At 39.1% G+C, this 20740-nt stretch overlaps 2 protein-coding genes across 6 annotated transcripts in view; both read right to left on the bottom strand.

Annotated features, from left to right (window-relative positions):
* Window positions 1–2455: 2455 nt before the first annotated feature.
* Window positions 2456–10771, bottom strand: LRRD1 (leucine rich repeats and death domain containing 1). Of its 2 annotated transcripts, XM_061587447.1 has the most exons (6): window positions 10705–10771; window positions 8660–10545; window positions 6571–6769; window positions 4224–4385; window positions 3136–3256; window positions 2456–2636 (listed from the first exon to the last, which is right to left on the bottom strand). In XM_061587447.1, exons 1-6 carry the CDS (start codon window positions 10769–10771, stop codon window positions 2456–2458), a joined length of 2616 nt encoding a protein of 871 aa, XP_061443431.1. The 2 variants fall into 2 exon arrangements, with proteins under 2 accessions (XP_061443431.1, XP_061443430.1); XM_061587446.1 differs by having other exon boundaries at window positions 8660–10771.
* Window positions 10772–13168: 2397 nt separating this feature from the next.
* KRIT1 (KRIT1 ankyrin repeat containing) overlaps window positions 13169–20740 on the bottom strand; it is a 37011-nt gene continuing 29439 nt past the window's right edge. For all 4 annotated transcript variants that reach the window (XM_061587859.1, XM_061587861.1, XM_061587860.1 and 1 more), the window contains 3 exons: window positions 19962–20168; window positions 16363–16479; window positions 13169–15220 (listed from right to left, as the gene is read on the bottom strand). In XM_061587859.1, coding sequence (XP_061443843.1) covers window positions 15152–15220; window positions 16363–16479; window positions 19962–20168 — 393 coding nt within the window. In that variant the 3' untranslated portion in view covers window positions 13169–15151. The remainder of the gene's footprint in view (window positions 15221–16362; window positions 16480–19961; window positions 20169–20740) is intronic.

The raw sequence follows: 20740 nt of genomic DNA, 5'->3' as shown, positions 1-20740 counted from the left end.
TATGGAGGTAGCTAATCTTTTCGGTCCAAGCCGTGTCGTTACGTCGCCACCTTCCCCACCTCTCCCGGCCGCTTGCTGAAGAACACACAGACGAGCAGACAGACACACGTCACAAGCACACAACATGTGTGATATCCAGACCTCGCAGCTCACCAGATAAGCGACCTCAATTCCGATGGCGGGGAGGAGGTGCACGGAGAGGTTTCAGCACGACGATCGGAATGAACATAACTCCTTGCTGTGCTCACCAGATGATGAAGTTTTGGGCGGCGGACTGCGCCTTTTGTTTGTGGATCCTTGCGCGGATCAGATTTTTTTTCCCATGGCACCAAATTGCGGGGGTGTTCGGGACCCAGGAGGAAAAAAGGGGGGGAGGCAGGTGTGGGCCGTCGGTTAACCGTTCCTGCTCTGTTTAATGATGATGATAGTCTATTAGAATAGTAAGAGTACAATTGTTATGCATGCAAATAGCGGCTACTGGGTTGCACATATCCCTGTCAGGTTCAGCTGCTACACCCGGCTAGAGAGAACACGTTTTCGAGGAGTGGTGGGAACCAGTCTTGTGGCATATTAAACACTAACAAATGTTGTTATAGCATTAGGCTTCTTCGAGAAGGGGTTTGTAAATAAACCATGAGCCCAGGTTAAGACGTAATGCTAAGCCAAACCATGCAGAAACACGACTGGCAGAGTGAAGCGTTTACCCTTCTATTTTTGTTCATTTCTTACAGTACCCCAGAGACTGGAGTGCTGCACAATTGCCTGTGGAAAAGACTATCTGTCAAAAGTGCACACGTGGAGCTCCCACCCCATCATGGTGCTGGATGCTTATTTGATCTGCAGTCATTAGCAGCTTTTAAACATTTATCTCCATGCTGTTCAAGGCTTCTGTTGCTGATTTCTTTATATGCTGAACGGACAAAAGCAGGCCAGACTGTTCTTCTTCTGACCACTTAGTGAACTACCATGTTTACTAACGAGTGATTACTAACAAGTGGGGTACCACAGGGCTCAGTCCTGGGCCCAGTGCACTTCAATATTTTTATTAATGACTTGGATGAGGAGGTACAGAGCATGCTTATCAAATTTGCAGATGATGCAAAATTGGGGGGCATAGCTAATACCATGGAAGACAGAAACAAAATTCAAAGGGACCTTGATAGGCTGGAGCATTGGGCTGAAAACAACAGAATGAAACAGAATGAAATTAAACAGGGATAAATGCAAAGTTCTACACTTAGGAAAAAGAAACCAAATGCACAGTTACAAGATGGGGGATATTTGGCTCAGCAATACAACATATGAGAAGGGTCTTAGAATTGTCGTTGATCACAAGCTGAATATGAGCCAACAGTGTGATGTGGCTGCAAAAAAAGCAAACGCTATATTAGGCTGCATTAACAGAAGTATAGTTTCCAAATCGTGTGAAGTACTAGTTCCCCTCTGTTCAGCACTGGTTAGGCTTCATCTTGAATACTGTGTCCAATTCTGGTCCCTGCACTTCAAGAAGGATGCAAACAAACTGGAACAGGTTCAGAGGAGGGCAACAAGGATGATCAGGGGACTGGAAACAAAGCCCTATGAGAAGAGACTGAAAGAACTGGGCATGTTTAGGCTGGAGAAGACTGAGGGGAAATATGATAGCACTCTTCAAGTACATGAAAGGTGGTCACACAGAGGAGGGCCGGGATCTCTTCTCGATCGTCCCAGAGTGCAGGACATGGAATACTGGGCTCAAGTTGCAGGAAGCCAGATTTCGACTGGACATCAGGAAAAACGTCCTAACTGTTAGAGCCATACGACAATGGAACCAATTACCTAGAGAGGTAGTGGGCTCTCCGACACTGGAGGCACTGAAGAGGCAGCTGGAGAGCCATCTGTCGGGAATGCTTTGATTTGGATTCCTGCATTGAGCAGGGGGTTGGACTAGATGGCCTTATAGGCCCCTTCCAATTCTACTATTCTATGGTTCTATGTTGCTGGACTGTGATCTGCTCTCATGCAACACTGCAGCAGTGCGATTCTGTCAAACGATTCTTTCAGCATCAAAGTAGAACTCTTGCAAACCAAATTAAATCTTACCTGTGCAATAAAGAGATAGGCTTGTTCCCCTGGCGTAATTTAGAATTTGTGAGAAAAAAATAATGGGAACTTGTAAGCAATTCAAAACCAAAATTGCAAGAATATTCTTCAGAAGAAGCCTGCAATGCAAACACATTGGATTCTCATTGTGATGGTGCAATCTAGTCAGATAAAGCTTCATATTGTATTGTATACAGTATTTCCAACATCAGAGGCAAATTAATTTTCAAAACCTAGTTGATATCACAGGAGTTTTTATTGAAAGCAACAATAGCAATTCATTTAACACAGCAAATTACTGACTCCTGATGTTAACTTTACTCAGCTTATGTGCCCAAACAACTGTATTGAAAATACCAATATTATTTGCTCTTCAGAACTTCACCAGTCTTGAACAGAGTTTTAAAGCTTTCACTTTGTTGGTCAGGTAATACAGACCGGTCATAGTTAGTACTCTAATCAGTTGATCTGTCATAGCAGCTGGAGACAAGTTTAGATTTGCAGTTTTCCAGTGGGTCAATGCCTGAGTAACCTTTTCTTCTAACAAAAGAGCCCTAATAGAAAAATATACAGAGAAGAGACTTGATCTACTCCAGATGAATTAGTCAGCAATCTGAACCTGGGACCATATCCACAGCCCTGCTGGCTTCTGCAGTTAATGTTGGAAGGTAGGGTTTTCTGGGGGTGCTGCACCAGTCTGAACTGGTGCAGCAGAAGGGCCCAAATTGGACCCTCCTTTATTAGTGGGCCAGTTTAGGATACAGGGAATCCTTGGCCAGCCGTACTCTGTCCCCATCCAAATGGCCTTTTGGGGCCTTGTGCTTAACACCTAAACAGTCTGCACCTTCAGGGGGTGCAGTGGAGACTTCCATGGCAGCCAGCTCTCCACCCAATCCTAATTCCTTCCAGGTGCATTGATATGAGTTAGGATTGCTTCTTGGAGCTATTAGGAGATATATCAATGAAACCACAAAACACTGAAAAAAACTCCATCTGAATAAAATAACATAAAATATTCCAGGGAGGGGGGAATACATTGTTCTTATCACTAACCTGTTTGTTTCGATCGATTTGATTACAGCACTGGTGAGCTGCAGTTTTTGGCAAAAAAATTCAAAATGTTCAAAGGGAATATTGCTGGAAATGGTCTTCAATACTTTCTCCAAGATCTTATCTAGAATAAGAAGATGGTGAATGTTACAGAATAGCAGTTTCATATGAGAGAGTACCTCAAGTGCTCCAGTTTTGAACTGGTGGTAGCATTCATTATATACTTTGATGGATGATAGAACAGTAGATGCTAAAATATTGGTTTCTGTATACCCAGAAATGTGCAAAGATATCTAGCAATTAGCAAAGGTGGGAAACCTGTGACTCTTCAGGTGTTGTTGGACTCCATCTCCCATTAGCTCCTGCCAGCATAGTCAAGGATGATGGGAGTTGTAGTCCAGCATCACCTGGAGGGTAACAGGTTTCCCTGGTTTATAGCAGTCTGCCACTTTAGGTGGATGCCTTGGGAAACACTTTGTTTGGGGCCACCTTTTTGTTGATGCTCTGCATCCACCCCATCACATGTGCTTTTGCTATTATTGATTATGAGGAGTTGAAGAAAGGATAGAGACCTCATAGAAGGGCCAGGCAACAAGCAATGCTTCCCACAGAAGACTCAGAAAAGCATTGGGTGAGACTGTCAAGTTGTGAAGAGCTGTTGGACCACAAGAAGCATTCATCAGAACCTTGGGGAGGGACTTGCTGAAAAGTAGAGGGGGAATCTGACTGCTTTGTGCATTTCTGAGAATAGGATAGAAAGTGATCTAGACCCTAGAATAGAAATGCCACAGAATGAGGACAGTCATCTGAGAAGGGGCTATCAAGTCTAGGAATTCTAAGATATCAGGAGGAATGAATATATACATGGAATATATAAACAAAATGCTAGGAGTGTCAGAGTATCTAAGGCAGGGGTAGGGAAACTGGCCCTCCAGTGCTGCTGAACTACAACTTGCATCTTCCCTGACCATTGGCCATGCTGGCTGTGCTGGTGGGAGCTGTAGCCCAACTACCATCTGAAGGGCCACCGGTTCCTCATCCTTGATCTAAGGTTACCTAGTGATGTTGTGAGAAACTTTTTCTAAACTTACCATCTCTTTGATCAGCACTTTCCATGTAGCGTGTTATGGGGAGCAGTTGTTTTCCTTTACAGACTTCCAGTGGAGGCCTGATCAAAGCATTTCCATCAAAATTTATATCCTTCAGTCCCAGAAGAAGGTGCAAATCACTAGGCAAATGTAGCATCTTGTTTTCTGATAAAAGAAATGGATGCTATTTGCATTATGTTAATCTAGGGCATATGAACCTCACATAGGTAGCACCATTGCAACTTCTGTGAAACAATTGTCACTTCAGGAAGCAGTCAGAAGACCGCATATAAGTAACCTTCAAGCATAGCTACCATAAAATAGACCATGTTTTCAAGGTGCATGTTTTCTCTTTGAGAATGGCATTGTTGTCTAACTTTCATTTCTTAGGCTCCATACACATCATATATTTAAAGCATATGACTTTCCCCAAAGAATCCTGGGACTTGTAGTTTATCACTCACAGAACTACAGCTCCCAGCATCCTTAACAAACTACAGTTCTCAGATTATTAGAGGGAAGTCATGTGCTTTAATTAATGGTGTGTGTACACGCAGATCTTTGTTCTCATCTGCTCTCACCCAGAAAATTGTAAGAGCAGAATGATACCACATTTATTTATTTATTTATTTTATTTATTACTTGATTTATATCTTGCCCTTCCTCCCAGCAGGAGCCCAGGCCGGCAAACAGAAATGCTAAAAACACTTTAAAACATCATAAAAACAAACTTTAAAATAAATTAAAAACAGAACATCCTTAAAAACATATTAAAACAAAACAACTTTAAAAAAATGTTTTTAAAGCTTTCAAAACATTTTTTTAAAAAGCTTTCAAACCACATTAAAATGCAATTCGAACACAGAAGCACACTGGGATAAGGTCTCTACTTAAAAAGGCTTGTTGCAAGAGGAAGGTCTTCAGTAGGCACCGAAAAGATAACAGAGATGGCACCTTGTCTAATATTTAAGGGAAGGGAATTCCAATGGGTAGGTGCCTCTACACTAAAGGCCAGTTTCCTATGTTGTGCGGAACAGACCTTCTGATGAGATGGTATCTGCAGGAGCCCCTCACCTTCAGTGATCAATTCAGTATATAAGGGATAAGACGGTCTTTCAGGTATCCTAGTCCCAAGCTATATAGGACTTTGTACACCAAAACTAGAACCTTGAACTTAGCCTGGTAGCTAATAGGTAGGTAGCTAGTGCAATTCTTGCAGCAGTGGGGTGACGTGGGCGATACCCTGCCCCAGTGAGGAGTCTCGCCAATGCATTTTGCACCAGCTGCAGCTTCCAGACCAACCTCAAGGGCAACTCCACATACAGTGCATTACAGTAATCCAGCCTGGAGGTTACCAGTGCATGGACAACAGTCATCATGCTATCCATGTCCAGAAAAGGCCACAGCTGTCTTACCAGCCAAAGCTGGTAAAAGGCACTCCTTACCACTTAGGTCACCTGGGCCTCTAGCAACAAAGATGGATACAGGAGCATCCCCAGACTACGAACCTGCTCTTTCAGAGGGAGTCCATCCAAAGCAAGCAACTGACCAATTATCCAAACTCAGGAACCATCAACCCACAGCGTCTCCGTCTTGCTAGGATTCAGAGACAGTTTATTGGCCCTCATCCAGCCCACTACCGAGTCCAGGCAGCAGTCCAGGGCTTGCATGGCCTCTTCCAATTCAGATGTTACATAGAAATAGAGCTGAGTATTATCAGCGTACTGCTGAAACCTCACCCCAAATCTCCTGATGACCACTCCCAAGGGCTTCATACAGATGTTAAGCAGCATGGGGGACAAGATGGTACCCTGCGGCACCCCACAGCACAACTGCCAGGGGGGCAAAAGACAATTACCCAATGCTATTATCTGAAAATGACCCTGAAGATAGGATTAGAACCACTGTTAAACCATGCCTCCAATACCCATCTCACCAAGTTGGCCCAGAAGTATACCATGGTCAACGGTATAAAAAGCTGCAGAGAGAGATAAAGTAAGAATAACAAGGTCGCACTCCCTGTGTCCGATAGAGGTCATCCATCAAGGCGACCAAGGCTGATTCAGTCCCATAACCAGGTCTGAACCCAGACTTGAACAGGTCAAGATAATCTGTTTCATCTAAGAGTACTTGCAATTGCTGCACTCATGTAACTTCCCCTCATAAACTGACACATTGGGAATGGAATGAGTAACACATGCAGCTGAATATAACCTTCTGTCCCAACTGCAGAAGACATTTGTGGACTTGCTACAACTAATATGGATGTGGAAACTTACTTTTGCACAGGTACTGCTGTCATTATTCTATGTCTTAATTGTCCTATGACATTGAACATTTCAACGCTTACCTCTGAGATTCAGGCACTGTAAATTGTGGAGTGATGAAAAACTCAAGGGAAGCTTTGTTAAGCAATTGTCATTTGCTATTAAAGTAACCAAAGATTTTATTTCCCCTACATCTTCTGGCATTTCTTGTAATTCATTATGAGATACATCAAGCTCTTTAAGTGCCAGCAGCTTTGATATCTCTTCTGAAAGTGATTTTAACTGAGGATAAAAAGGGAAAAGTGTTAAGCAACACACATTTATGTAAAGAGGCAATTTATGTTATTGGGGAAGGGCATAGGTCAGTGGTAGAGCACATGCTTTGCATGCAGAAGGTTCTAGGTTCAGTCCCAGCATCTCCAGGTAGGGCTTGGATGGACTTCTCTCTGAAACCCTGGAGAGCTCTTGCTAGTCAGCATGGACAATACTGAGGTAGATGAACCCAAGGTCTGACTCTGTATAAGGAAGCTTCTTATGTTCCTATGACTCAAGCCCACAAGTGGGTCCTGAACAAGTTCATTTTCAAAAGGAAGTAGTTCAAGTTCAGCATGTCTGAAAAGGAATGAATTCTGGTTCGTGTTCTTCTCTTTACAAAATAAACTAATTTGGTTTACAGTCAGTTCACAGTTCAGTTCAATTCAAGTTCAACCAAATGACCCTTACAAAAAAAAGCATTCAAAATGTTACACCTTGCTGTATAAAAAATGTTACAACTTGCTGTAGAAAATATGCTTTACAAGACTAAGGAAACATCAAAACCCACACACAAGGGAATGTGCATTGTTTAATTTATCCCACCCAACCCCAGCTATCATGATCTTTAAGCTTAAAGGCTCAAAAAGCCTAAATAAAATGAAAACATATAAGAGAACGAACTTGAAGATAAACCAGAAATTGTTCAAAGTTCTACCCCCAAACAAACTTAATTCACGTTCAGTTCACTGTGCAAATATGGGAACTACTTTGAGGTGTAGTTCAGATATTTTTTAACTAGTTCAGTGAACTTTGTTAAAGTAGTTCATTCCAAGCATTGAAGTAGATATACAAACCAAGTTATGGTCAAAGGATGAAACTGCAAGATAAACATCTGGACCAGGAAATAAGCTGATCAAACAATAGGTCAGAGTGCCAAGCCAGCTTTTTATTTATTTATTTATTTGATTTATATCCTGCCCTTTCTCGCAGTAGGAGCCCAGGGCGGCTATTCCTACAAAAGCTTTCAGGCATATGATGTGAACAATAAGGGAACTAATCCTGTTGCTGATCCTTGCTATAGATTTTATTTTTGCCCCCCATTTTGCTTTGCTCCTCAGCACTTTGTTGCCCTACCTAATCAGGGAGCCACATCTAACATTTAGAGGTTTTCCTGAATTATTCTTGTTTAGGCGAGCAACAGTCGATAGTTTTTAAGAGTTGAAAATGGCTTGAGAGAGACATTGTTTCTCATAGTGGAGTACATGAATTAGTTTTGTCCCACTGTTGCCTCTTGTCAAGTAGGATTAACAGGTTAAGCCATATAAAAATATACGTGGGATGAGTGTACATAGCATGAATGTAGAACAAAGGTTCCCACAAACTGGGGTCTGTGGACCACCAGTGATCCATGAACTTTATTCATGTGGCATGGCTGTAGATTTGCAGTTGAAGACAGAAGAGGGCACATCAATCAAATTAAAGATATTGATTTTTAATTGTTTTATTGCTTCTTTGATTACTTCTTTTGTATTTTATTGTATTGTAGTTTGAATTCTATTGAATTAAAACTGTAATGCAATAAAACACAATTTGTAAGAAATACAGTTGCCGCCCTGGGCAAAAAGAAAGAAAGAAATAATAAAAATACAATTAAAAATCATATAGCAACTGACACAACACATTAAAATTGCCACAACAGGCAGAAAAATCATTAAGTGGTCTGCAAAAACCCTCAGCAGTTTTCAAGTGGTTTGTGGAAGAAAAAGTTTGAGAACTCCTGGTGTAAGAATTCCCTCTGTGATGAGGCTGGAAAAGATATTGAGGCAGTGTCCCCTTATAAATATAAACTTCCTTACAAAGGGCTGGTATGCAAAGTCATGTATAGCACAAACTTTAATATTTTAAGTAACTTCTTACCTTCAGTCCATTTTTTTGGCACAATGTTAACTTCTGCAGTGATGAAAGCCGACAAATTTCAGTTGGAAATGATACAAACTGGTTGTCTGATAGATTTAAGTCTTTTAGTTCCTGCAGTTCATTAATATCTGAGGGAATGTGTTGTATCTTATTTTCTGAAAGATCAAGTACCTTAAGGCGGTTTAGTGCACATAACTCTCTGGGAAACAGAATGAATTTATTATGGTGTAAGAGCAGAACCTGAAGAGATTTCATTTTTTGAACATTTATTGGAACACTACTTATTTCATTGTTACTTAGGTCTAGGTAACTTAGTTTGGCAAGAGTGCACAAGTGCATGGAAAATGAAGGCAATTTGTTCTTACTAAAATTTAAATACTGTAGGTTTTTAATGAATGAAATTTCAATAGTTATTTCTGAAATATAATTTCCACTGAGATTTAGGTGATTAAGGGCAGTCAATGCACACAGTCCCACTGGAAACAAGGCCAACCTGTTGTAACTCATATCAACTCTAGTAATTTCTGCACAACTTTTTATTTCAACTGGGATGTACATTAAAGCATTCCCTGATACCTCCAAAATTGAGAGGTCTTTAAAGTATGCTATTTGTTCATCTAACAAGATTAACTGATTTCTGCTTATGTAAAGTTCCCTTAGATATTTTAATTTGTACAGATTGGTAGGAAACCTTTTAAACTGGTTGTCACTTAGGTTCAGGCATTCCAGCATGGTACAGCTGCAAATATTGTCTGTAATGATTTTGAACAAATTCTTGGCAAGACTGAGATCTCGAAGCTTTTGTAAATTCTCTACTTTATCCGATAGGCTTTCTAACTGGTTATCATCCAGTCTCAATTTTTCTATATGTATCAGTTGAAAGAGCTGTACAGGCAAAAATGTAAGCTTGTTGTTATTTAGCAAAAGTTCTTTTAACATTTTGAGCTCTTTAATTTCCTTTGGTAAACTCTGGATCTGATTTTCTGACAAGCTGAGTTTACTTAGATTTGGAAGGTAACAGAGAGCCTTTGGGAATATTGAAATTTTATTGGAATTTAAGTAGAGCACACTCAAACGTTTCATGGTAGTTATAGTGTCTGGTGGAGTTAGTTTATTTCCACTAAGATCTAAAATTTCCAATGTTTCAAGGTTTTCTAATGCAGAAGGGAACTTTTCAATGTTGTTATGACTTATTAAAAGACACTTAAGTCTTGAAAGTTTTGAAATTCCAATGGGAAGGAATGATATTTGGTTATGACTAAGGTTTAAAGTTCTAAGGTTTTGAAGTAGGGAAATTTCAGGAGGTAATGATGTTAACCGATTTTTTTCTATGGATAATATTTCCAGGTTTGTCAATGATTTTATGTCTCTTGGAATGATTTTGATTTCATTATTGTTTAAATACAAATACTTTAACATTTTAATCTCAAAAATCCCCAAAGGTATTTCAATCAGTCCTTTAGCATTTAATTGAACAGTGACATCATCAATCATTTCAGACAGCATCTCCACTGATGTCTTTTCAGGTACTGAAGTATTCTCTATAGATAATAATAAACTTCTCCTAGCTCGTCCTTCAAAAAAACCTGATGGGATGTCACTTAATCCTTCAGCATACAGATAAGCAAGAAGTTCAGTGTTCTTGGTATCAGACATCAGAATTTCTGGTAGTTTTTTACGCATTTCTAGTTTTGCTGTAGAATGTAAAGTATCTTTTTCTGAATGGCTTTCAGAAACCTCTGGAGAGCTTTCTGTTGGTTGTTCCATGAGATTCTCCTTGGATTCACCTGTCTTTTCATTGTACAAACTGCTTGATGATGAAACGTCATAAACAGATGGTGATTGTGATATATCTGGTTTTGAATCTGTCTCAAACACTTCTGAGGATAATATTTTAAGTCCAGTATCATTAGAGCTAGATTCATTTTGATTTTCTTCATTATAACTAGATGCATTTTTACTTTCTTCAACTAATGGACTTGGGAAATTTTCAATTGCATTAAGCTTTTCAATTAATTGCATTCTGTCATTTTCAGAAATCTTTGGAGAGATTTCATTCACTCCCTCAAGATTTATATCGGAGGACTGTTCCTCCTCCTTTTCACCAGACATGAATGAAATATTATTTTGGAAAGTATGTGCTCATTCAAGGCTTCTATGAGATGCAAAACAGAAAGAACAAACAACAGCACGAAAAAGGTGTAGTGACTTTAAATATTAAGAAATTGAGGTCAAATAGGATTTGATGAAATTTGTTACACATAAGCGAAAATGTTTACAAAACCGCTGTAAAGCATTCCCTCCATATCTCACCTCACAGAATTCCCAACTGCCACTTCATTTCAAGTGGAAGTTCCACTCCAGCATTATCCTGATTGGCTCATTTCTCTCGTCATACTGACAAGTAACTGAGCAAGTTTAGTTGTGCTTCAGTGTGGCAGAGCTTTAAAATACAACCTCACTACTTGTGAGCATAACTGAGAGGATCATAGAATAACAGAGCCGGAAGGGGCCTATAAGGCCATCAAGTCCAACCCACTGCTCAATTCAGGAATCCAACTTCAAGCATCCCCTACAGGTGGTTCTTGAATGCCTCCAGTGTTGGAGAGCCCACCACCTCCCTAGGTAATTGGTTCCATTGTCATACTGCTCTAACCGTAAGGAAGTTTTTCCTGATGTTCAGCCAAATTATGGCTTCCTGTAACATGAACCCATTATTGTGTCCTGCACTCTAGGATAATTGAGAGTGCAGGATTACTAGTTTTGCCATGTATTACTCCAGATCTGGGGTAGAGGCCCTCCAGATGTTGTTGGACTCCAACTCCCATTAGCTCCAGACAGCATGGCCAATGGTCAGGAATGGTAGAAGCTGTAGTCCAGTGAGCTCTGGCGGGCTACAGGCTCCCCACCCATTCCAGATATTACTGCTTTGCTAGCTCATTATAATTACCTCAATAGGCAAATAGTGCAGACTCTCCACACAGTAATTATCCAAGTACTCTGAATGACTACCTCAGCATTCCCCAACCTCCAGATGTTTTGAACTACAACTCTCATCAGCCCTCAACAGCATGGCCAATCGTCAGGGATGATGGGAGCTGTAGTCCAAAACATTTGGAGGATATTAGGTTGGAAAGTAGAACTAGATGCTTATTTGTAAAACAGAAATATAGGGCATTATGAACTGTCTCCAGGATTCTCTATAATTTCTGGCATTTTTATTTTTACAACCTTGTGAGGTTTGTTATGTGCGTTCAAGTCGATCACAACTTATGGCAACCCTATGAATCAGCAACCTCCAAAAACATCTGTCATGAACCACCCTGTTCAGATCTTGTAAGTTCAGGTCTGTGGTTTCTTTATGGAATCAATCCATCTCTTGTTTGGCCTTCCTCTTTTTCTACTCCCTTCTGTTTTTCCAAGCATTACTGTCTTTTCTAGTGAATCATGTCTTCTCATGATGTGTCCAAAGTATGATAACCTCAGTTTCATCATTTCGGCTTCTAGTGACAGTTCTGGTTTAATTTGTTCTAACACCCAATTATTTTTCTTTTTCGCAGTCCATGGTATCCGCAAAGCTCTCCTCCAACACCACATTTCAAATGAGTTGATTTTTCTCTTATCTGCTTTTTTCACTGTCCAACTTTCACATCCATACATAGAGATCAGGAATACCATGGTCTGAATGACCCCGACTTTAGTGTTCAGTGATACACCTTTGCATTTGAGGACCTTGTCTAGTTCTCTTATAGCGGCCCTCCCCAGCCCTAGCCTTCTGATTTCTTGGTTATTGTCTCCATTTTGGTTAATGACTGTGCCGAGGTATTGATAATCCTTGACAAGTTCAATGTCCTCATTGTCAACTTTAAAGTTACATAGGCCACTATGTTAAAGATGTGAAGTGACAGGTCTGGTGCTTAACCATGATTAGTAGTACCATAGTTTGTTAACTTTGATTAACATTCCAAAGGTACACTGATATCATGATTTATTAACTTGCTAAGTTCTGCTTCTGTTGGTCAAATTGCACACAGAGACAAACTGCCTTAACTGGGATTTGCTGAGTACAGATGCAGTGCTTAACTGTGGTTAACCATGGTTTCATATCTTCGTTTGCAGCCACTCTATAATTATACAGTACTTAACCAAGATGAAGAAAATGTCTGCATGGGGACAGAGTGTCTTATAAAAAGCCACTGTGAGTTTATGGCTCATTAGATACTGAAGTTTCGCAAGTCCAAGCCTAATAATATATACCAGATCATCCTGGTTCATGATTGGACTGCATATACGAGAGCAAAACATGCTAAAAATATGGAAAGAGTGCACACATATCTTACAGATCACATGCATCAGGTTTAAGTTACATACATATTAAATTAAGAAGGAAAAGTGGTTAATAGCTATTAGGTGAATTTTAAAAACTCAACCAGAACATTATTGCAATTAATTTATTTGACAGTAGTAATAAATAAGAAAATTGTAATCAAGCTTAAGATAAACATCACAATTACATATATATATCACAACACACGCACACAGTTTCCTGATTTTTGAATGAATGCATGATAATAAAAATTAGTAACAGTTCATCCAGTTGGAAATATAAATAGGAAGGCCTGTTTCTGTGCATGCAGCCACATCTAGCTGCTTGTTATATGTCTTTGGCTCAAGTTGCATTTGAATAATTGTGAGCTGCAGTTAAAAGCTTGCAGTCATTTTATTTAAGTTAAGAAATCTGGGATAATTGCTTGAGAGTACATGCATTTTAGAATACACACAGATATTTTAAATATCCATATGATATTTTCAATGGATGAGCCAACCCAAATTCAATGCAGTCTTGAATGGGATTTTTGTTTCATTTTTTTTAGAGGGTACTGGGACATAGGAAGATGGCTTATATTAGGTCAGACTATTTGTCCATCTATTAATGTACTGTCTTCTCTGACTAGCAGTGGCTTTCCAGGTCTTAGGCAGATATCGTTCACTTCACCTGCTACCTGATCCTTTTAACTAGAGATGTGAGGAACTAACCTAAGATCTTCTGTATGGAAATCATGTGCTCCGCCACATTATTGTGGTCTCTCCACTCTGTCTGGAACAGAGCAAATGATTTTACTCACAGGTGTAACTTGCACATATGTACACCTCCATGTATGAAAATGATAGAAGTTGCACAATATTAATTTTGTCAGGAATTCTTAGATGATCTTAGAGCATAGAAATGAGGAGGGCTACTAAATTCACTAATAATGCCTTAGTCAATAAAATCAATATATTTTTAAATACCCTGGTTTTTAGAAACTTTTATACAAAGATTATTTTATAAAAAGCTGTACTTAATAAACATAAGAATAAATTAAAAAACAAAATTCTTTCATAAGTATAAAAAGGCAGTATATTATTTACATTACACTTCACATCTTACTTATGGTTGTTCTTCCTGGGTTGTATTCAACTAAGCTACACTAAGACTTGAGCTAATCAAGTCCATTTATTTCAGTGGATCTACTCTGTGTATGACAGATAGATAAACCCTCCTGACTCTTTCCCTGTAGGGTTCCAAATATATAATAAGGTATAGATACAATTAAAAAAAAGTTCTAAACAAAGAGGTGACAAAGCAAGCCCAGCTTAAAAAAACACAGGCTAGGGAAGTTGCTGATTTTCTCTTCTAGCTACAGCCATTTGCAATGGACTGAAGGGTGCTCTGGAGGTCCCCAGATCATTAGAGTTTCTTTTGAGGGGGATTGTGTGAGGCTACAGTGGGAAGTCAGTCAGAAAAGCCCTGCACTTGCATGGTGTTGAATGTCAGTTACAGAGTTCCGCTTGTGATGCCCAAGGTTTTTTTTTTAAAAAAAATTTCCATATTTTGAGGCTACCTTTCAGGACAAAAAACCTTTCCAAGGTAGATTATATAAAAACATAAATTGAACAATATCCAAGATGGGAGACTTGTTATTAGGCTGACCACTAAAAGTTATTGTTGCACAGGTTGCACTACATTCCTCCATTAATGCTGTACTACAGTTCTCATGTGAAATAAAGGAATGTACTGAAACTTGCAAAGCAGTAACTTATTATTGGGTAGCCTACAGGCATTTTTAAATACTGTAATCTATTTTAAACAATGCAATCCTGGGCAAGTTTACTTGGAAGTAAGTCCAACTGTGTCCAATAGGGCTTACTTCCTAGTGTGTTTAGGATTGTTCCCTTGATTTTATTTGTTTGACACAGGTCCAGTAGGGTATATACATACTCTTTTTATATGCATTTTATGGTTTTTCTCCCCAAATAACCCCCCAAGTTTTTTATCAAAATAATTACTTTATTATATTTTACAAATATGTTTTACAAATAAACAAATACACTTTTGAATGAAGTCCAGTAGACAGCATTTTTCATCTTGTACAACTAATATATATGCAAGGCATATATAAAAACAATTGTACTTAGCACAGTTAATTGCATAACCATTCTCCACTTATTTCAGTTACTTCTTTCACTGGGAATCAGCTGGCTGCTTAATTTCATCAGCAGTTTTACGATGAGTCCTGCCTACAAACAGAAAAACAAATCAGGATTTTCCAAACAGCCAAAATGTAATGTGTATTCAATGATGTTTGAGTGGAACCAAACCTTGGCTTAGCTACTACACTGTGCTAAGCTAACAAGCTCTGGGGAGGAACAAAGTGATTGCGAGCTCCTCTCCAAGACCACTATGTCTGCGCAATCATGGTAAGCCTTACTCTGATACCCAAGCCAGGCCACTATTGGAAACAGAGTGTTTCTACCTATGCAGTGTTGAACTATTTGGAAGCATAAGGTTGTGGCATGTTTAAACCCAGTCAGATGCTGCTTGCACCTTGCCTTTCTCCTGGATTTATTCCCTATAGTAACAAGCTATTTTTTGCTTGTTGACGGATACTGAGTATTGGGTAAATTGAAAACTTTCATAGTCGCTGTCCTATAATTAATCAGATTGATTTTTATTTTATTGATTGACTTCCTGACTTTGGCCTGAAAGGGCCCAGAGACAGTTTTATAATCAGCACAGCATAAGCTATGCAAAGTAAACCAATACATGCATACTTAGGAACAAACTGTAGGAAGCTGCCTCATATGGAATCAGACCATTGGTCCATCTAGCTTAGTATTATGTACACTGATGGCCAGCGGCTCTCCAGGATTTTAGACAGGATTCTCTCCAGCCCTACCTGGAGATACCAGGGCTTGAACCTGGGACCTTTTGCAAGGCAGATGCTTTACCATTAAGCTATGACTCTTCCTCAAATTTAACATATGTTAAATTTGTTTGCACAAAAATTCTAAGCACAGTTTTTGAGGGCTCTTTGACAGACTTTGAATACACACACACAGACATCATGACAGATGCTATTGGAGGTCACCGATTCATAGGGTCGCCATAAGTTGCAATTGACTTGAAGGCACATAACAACAACAACAACACACGTATACACACAGACCTGAGAGTAGTGTTATTTGATCATCTGACTAAATCAAACTATTAACTTGTGCTGAACTTCTGTGTACCTTTAACCTAATGTTAGTCTGATCAACAGTCTTACTCTTATTCTCCAAGACTAACAGCAACTGCTGCCCTAAAATCTTATTGTTATGCATATATAGCATAAGTAAAAAATATTTTTGAGATCAGGGGAAATCAGTAGCTGGCTTACCTGCTTGGTGTGGATTATAAAGCTCATTTTGTTTTCCAAACTATGTATTTGAAAACAGATATCTCCATCTCCCAGCTGCCACATAAAGCAACCGTATTTTAAAGTTATGAGCAAAGCCTATAAATATAAAAGAAACAAGATGAAACGCCAAAATTATGTATAAATTGTCATTAAGCGAAAGTGCTTTCCTTAATATGTTATGTCTCCACTATCTAAAATAGATGTCTGATATATAATGTATTCTGTCTCACAAAAAAATAGATTGCTGCTTATGTTAAAAATTTAATTACAGAGGATGTTAAATCCTATAACAAATAATTTCCTCCAAAGAGTTAATGGAAATATCCATTATTCATCACTTGATAGCTTCCACTTTTAAATGAGATATTTGTCTTTTTTTACACAAACGGAAATCATATAATTGCTAACAAGAATAAGGATCTTAATTTAATTATCAAATACATATATACATTAAAATCACTCACTAAGACAAGTGAAGTTCAAACCTTTCAGAGCAATTTGAAACTTTCTATAAATTCTGCACTGGTTATGTTAAATCCACTTTAAAAAAAACTCTTCACAAAAACAATTTCCTTAAAATCCTGATTAAAATATTTATTCAGCAAGCAACCCCCCCCCCCCAAATATTTGGATTCTTAAAAGAAATACACAACATGGTAAGACAACATGGTCTTCAGGAAGTCTTAAATATGAAGGGTCATAAAAGGATTTTTTTTTAAAAGGTGAATGTATATTTTGGTGTAAATTAAGAACATAAGAAGAGCCCACTGGATCAGGCCAATGGCCCATCTAGTCCAGCATCCGGTTCTCACAGTGGTCAACCAGGTGCCTGTGAGAAGCTCAAAAGCAGGACCTGCGCACAACATCTCTCTCCCCACTTGTGATTCCCAGAAATGGGGTATACTGCCTCTGACAGTGGAGGAAGAACGTAGCCATCATGGCTAGTGGCCATTCCTCCATGAATTTGTCTAATCCTCTTTTAAATGCATCCAAGTTCATGGTCATCACTGTCTCTTCTGGGAGCAAATTTCAATCAATTATGCACTGTGTGAAGAAGTACTTTCTTTTGTCTATCCTAAATCTTGCAACATTCAGCTTCATTGGATGTCCATAAGTTCTGGTGTTAAGAGAGAGGGAGAAAAACTTTTCTATATCCACTTTCTCCATGCCACGCATAATTTTATACATTTCTATTATGTCACCTCTGACTCACCTTTTCTCTAAACTAAAAAGCCCCAAATGCTGCAACCTTTCCTCATAGGGGAGTTGCTCCATCCCCTTCTAGTTGCCCTTTTCTGAACCTTTTCCAGCTTTACAATATCCTTTTTGAGGTGAGATGACCAGAAGTGTACACAATATTCCAAATGTGGCTGCACAATAGATTTATATAATGGCATTATGATATCAGCAGTTTTATTTTAAATACCTTTCCTAATGATCTCTAGCATGGAATTTGCCTTTTTCACAGCTGCTGCACACTGGGTCGACCTCTTCATTGAGCTATCCACTACAATGCCAAGGTTTTGTTCCTAGTCACTGCCAGTTCAGACCCCATGAATGTATATGCGAGATTAAGATTTTTTGCTCCAATATGCATAACTCTGCACTTGTTTCATACTGAATTGCATTTGTCATTTTACCGCCCATTCACTCACTTTGGAGCTCTTTGCAATCCCTTTTTATTTTAACAACCCTGTACCATTTAGTATAAGCAAACTTGGCCACCTTACCGCTTGCCTTTAACTCTAGATCATTTATGAAAAGTTAAAAAGCACAGGTCCCAATACTGATCCCTTGGGGAAATCCACTTTCTACAGTCCTCCATTGGGAGAACTGTCCATTTATTCCTACCCTCTGCTTCCTGTTGCTTAACCAATTTCTCTTATTCCATGACTGCTAAGCTTACTCAGGAGCCCTTGGTGAGATACCTTGTCGACAGCTTTTTGAAAGTCCAAGTACACTATGTCAACTAGATCAGCTCTATTATATACTTGTTGATGCTCTCAAAGAACTCTAATAGGTTAGTGAGACAGGACTTACCCTTGCAGAAGCCAGGCTGGTTCTGCTTCAACAAGACTTGCATTTCTAAATGCTTGGTTATTTTATCTTTAACAAAACTTTCTACCAGTTTTCCCAGGACAGATATTGAGATAACCAGCCTGTCATTTCCAGGATCACCTCTAGATCCCTTTTTAAATATTGGTGTTACATTGGCCACTTTCCAGTCCTCAGGTATAGAGACAGACCCAAGGGTCAAGTTACATAATTCTGTTAGAAGATCAGCAATATCACATTTGAGTTCTTTGAGAACTCTCTGGTGGATGCCATCCATACCTGGCAATTTGCCAGTTTTTATTTTGTCTATTAAGCCTAGAATGTCATCTCTCATCACCAGTATTTGCCTCAGTTCTTCAGACTCTCTTCCTGCAAAACTTAGTTCAGGCACAGGGATCTGTCCTATATGCAAAGAATTCAATTAGCTTCTCTGCAATCTCCTTATCCTGCTTTAGCACACCTTTGGCTCCCTTGTCATCCAAGAGTCCAATTGCCTCCCAATAAGGTCTCCTACCTTGAATGTATTTAAAGATTTTGTTGTTGTTGGTTTTTATGTCTTTAACAATGTATTTCTCAAATTCTTTATCATGCCTTATTGCCTCCTTTTTTTCTTCTCATTCAAACAAGACTCATTTTTTGAAGGAAGCCTTCTTGCCTCTAATAGCTTCTTTGACTCTGCTCATTAGCTACACTGTCATCCTCTTGGCCATGGTGGTACGTTTCCTGATCCATGGTATACACTCCAGTTGAGCTTCTAATATTGTGTTTTTAAACAACTCCTAAGCATTTTGGAGTGATTTGACCCTCTGGACTTTGCCTTTCAACTTTCTTTTTATCAATCTCCTCATTTTTGGAAGTTTCCTCTTTTGAAGTCAAGTGTGACCATGTTGGATTATCTTGGTAATTGGCTATTTACATGTATGTTTAATTAATAGCACTATGGTCACTGCTCCCAGTTGGTTCAACAACACTTCTATCTTGCACCAGTTCCTGGGTGCCATTTAAGATTACTCCAGGGTCGCCATCCCTCTGGTCAGTTCCATGACCAACTGTTCCAGGGCACAGTCATTTCAGGTATCTAGAAATGTTACATCTTGGTCACAACTGGAACACATATATAGCCAGTCTATGTCAGATTCAAACAAATTGAATATTTTAATCGAATTTCTAAACAAGGAACAATAACTAAAAATGTGCAATCCAAAAGTTGCATATGCAGTATACTCTGAAGTTATTGCTCATTTTTTCTCCCCAGTACCTGTATTTTTAACAAGTGTTTAAAAAGCAGTTTAAGGATACGGCATGAAATCTCTTGAACTTCCTCCAGAGGATGCACACAGATTTCTGTCCCAGAGACACTCTGTATCAATAGCCTTCATTCCAAATTACAATGCAGTTCGAGATGCTATTGAAGGAATAACTTAAAATAACTGTCACATGCAGTATGCACACACCTCTGTTTCATGCCTTATGTGCACAGATAATGTTGGAATTTATAATTGCAATAAAGCCAGTGATCATACCTTTGTTTCCATGTTGAGAAGATGCAACCCTTTGACATTCACACCTACATAGACTCTGATGACTTTATGATTGCTTGAGCTTGCCTTTGTGAATACTTGTCCTGTGAAAAAAGCAGCTCCATAGGTAGGAATCTCCCAGCAGTTCTGCAAAAACATGCGCTGCAGGTGGTGCATCTCTTTACTCACACCTTCACTAGTACTGAGATTCTGTAAATACAAGTTGACATATCCACAAAAGATTTTAACTTTCTTAAAACTTTCTTAAGATTCACTTTTTTGGCACAGGATGCAATGACAAGATACTTTGCTTAAGGATATTCTGATTTTATGCATTTTATATGAATAAATATAAAATTATAAGAAAGTCAGGATTGTGCCATTGACTGTAATAAGATTATGTTAGAGTAAAAGGATCATTAAGTTAAGGAGTTAGACTGTAATAAGATTACATTAGAGTAAAAGGATCATTAGTGCAGCATAGTGAAATCAAGTGATTGACAGTTGAATGGGGCCTCTAAAAATAGCCCATGAATGGTTGGGAAACTTAGGATCACTCTACTGGTCTTTCCTGTCCTTCCACCCTCCTCCCACTCTTCAGGGAAAGGCTTCTAAGTCCGATTTTCCTGGTTCCTCTTGTACTAGAGCTTCTCACCAACCCCAGCACAAGTTCCCCTCTACCTTTGTCTATGTTTGCTCCTAGTCTCTTGCACACTCTCACTCTCCTCATGATGCAAGCTCTCAGTCTCTCTCGCACTCTCACATCTGCTTCCTCTGCTCTT

Source organism: Rhineura floridana, chromosome 10 (genome assembly GCF_030035675.1).
Source record: "Rhineura floridana isolate rRhiFlo1 chromosome 10, rRhiFlo1.hap2, whole genome shotgun sequence".
NCBI lineage: Eukaryota > Metazoa > Chordata > Lepidosauria > Squamata > Rhineuridae > Rhineura > Rhineura floridana.
This window is presented reverse-complemented; position numbering and strand designations above follow the sequence as displayed.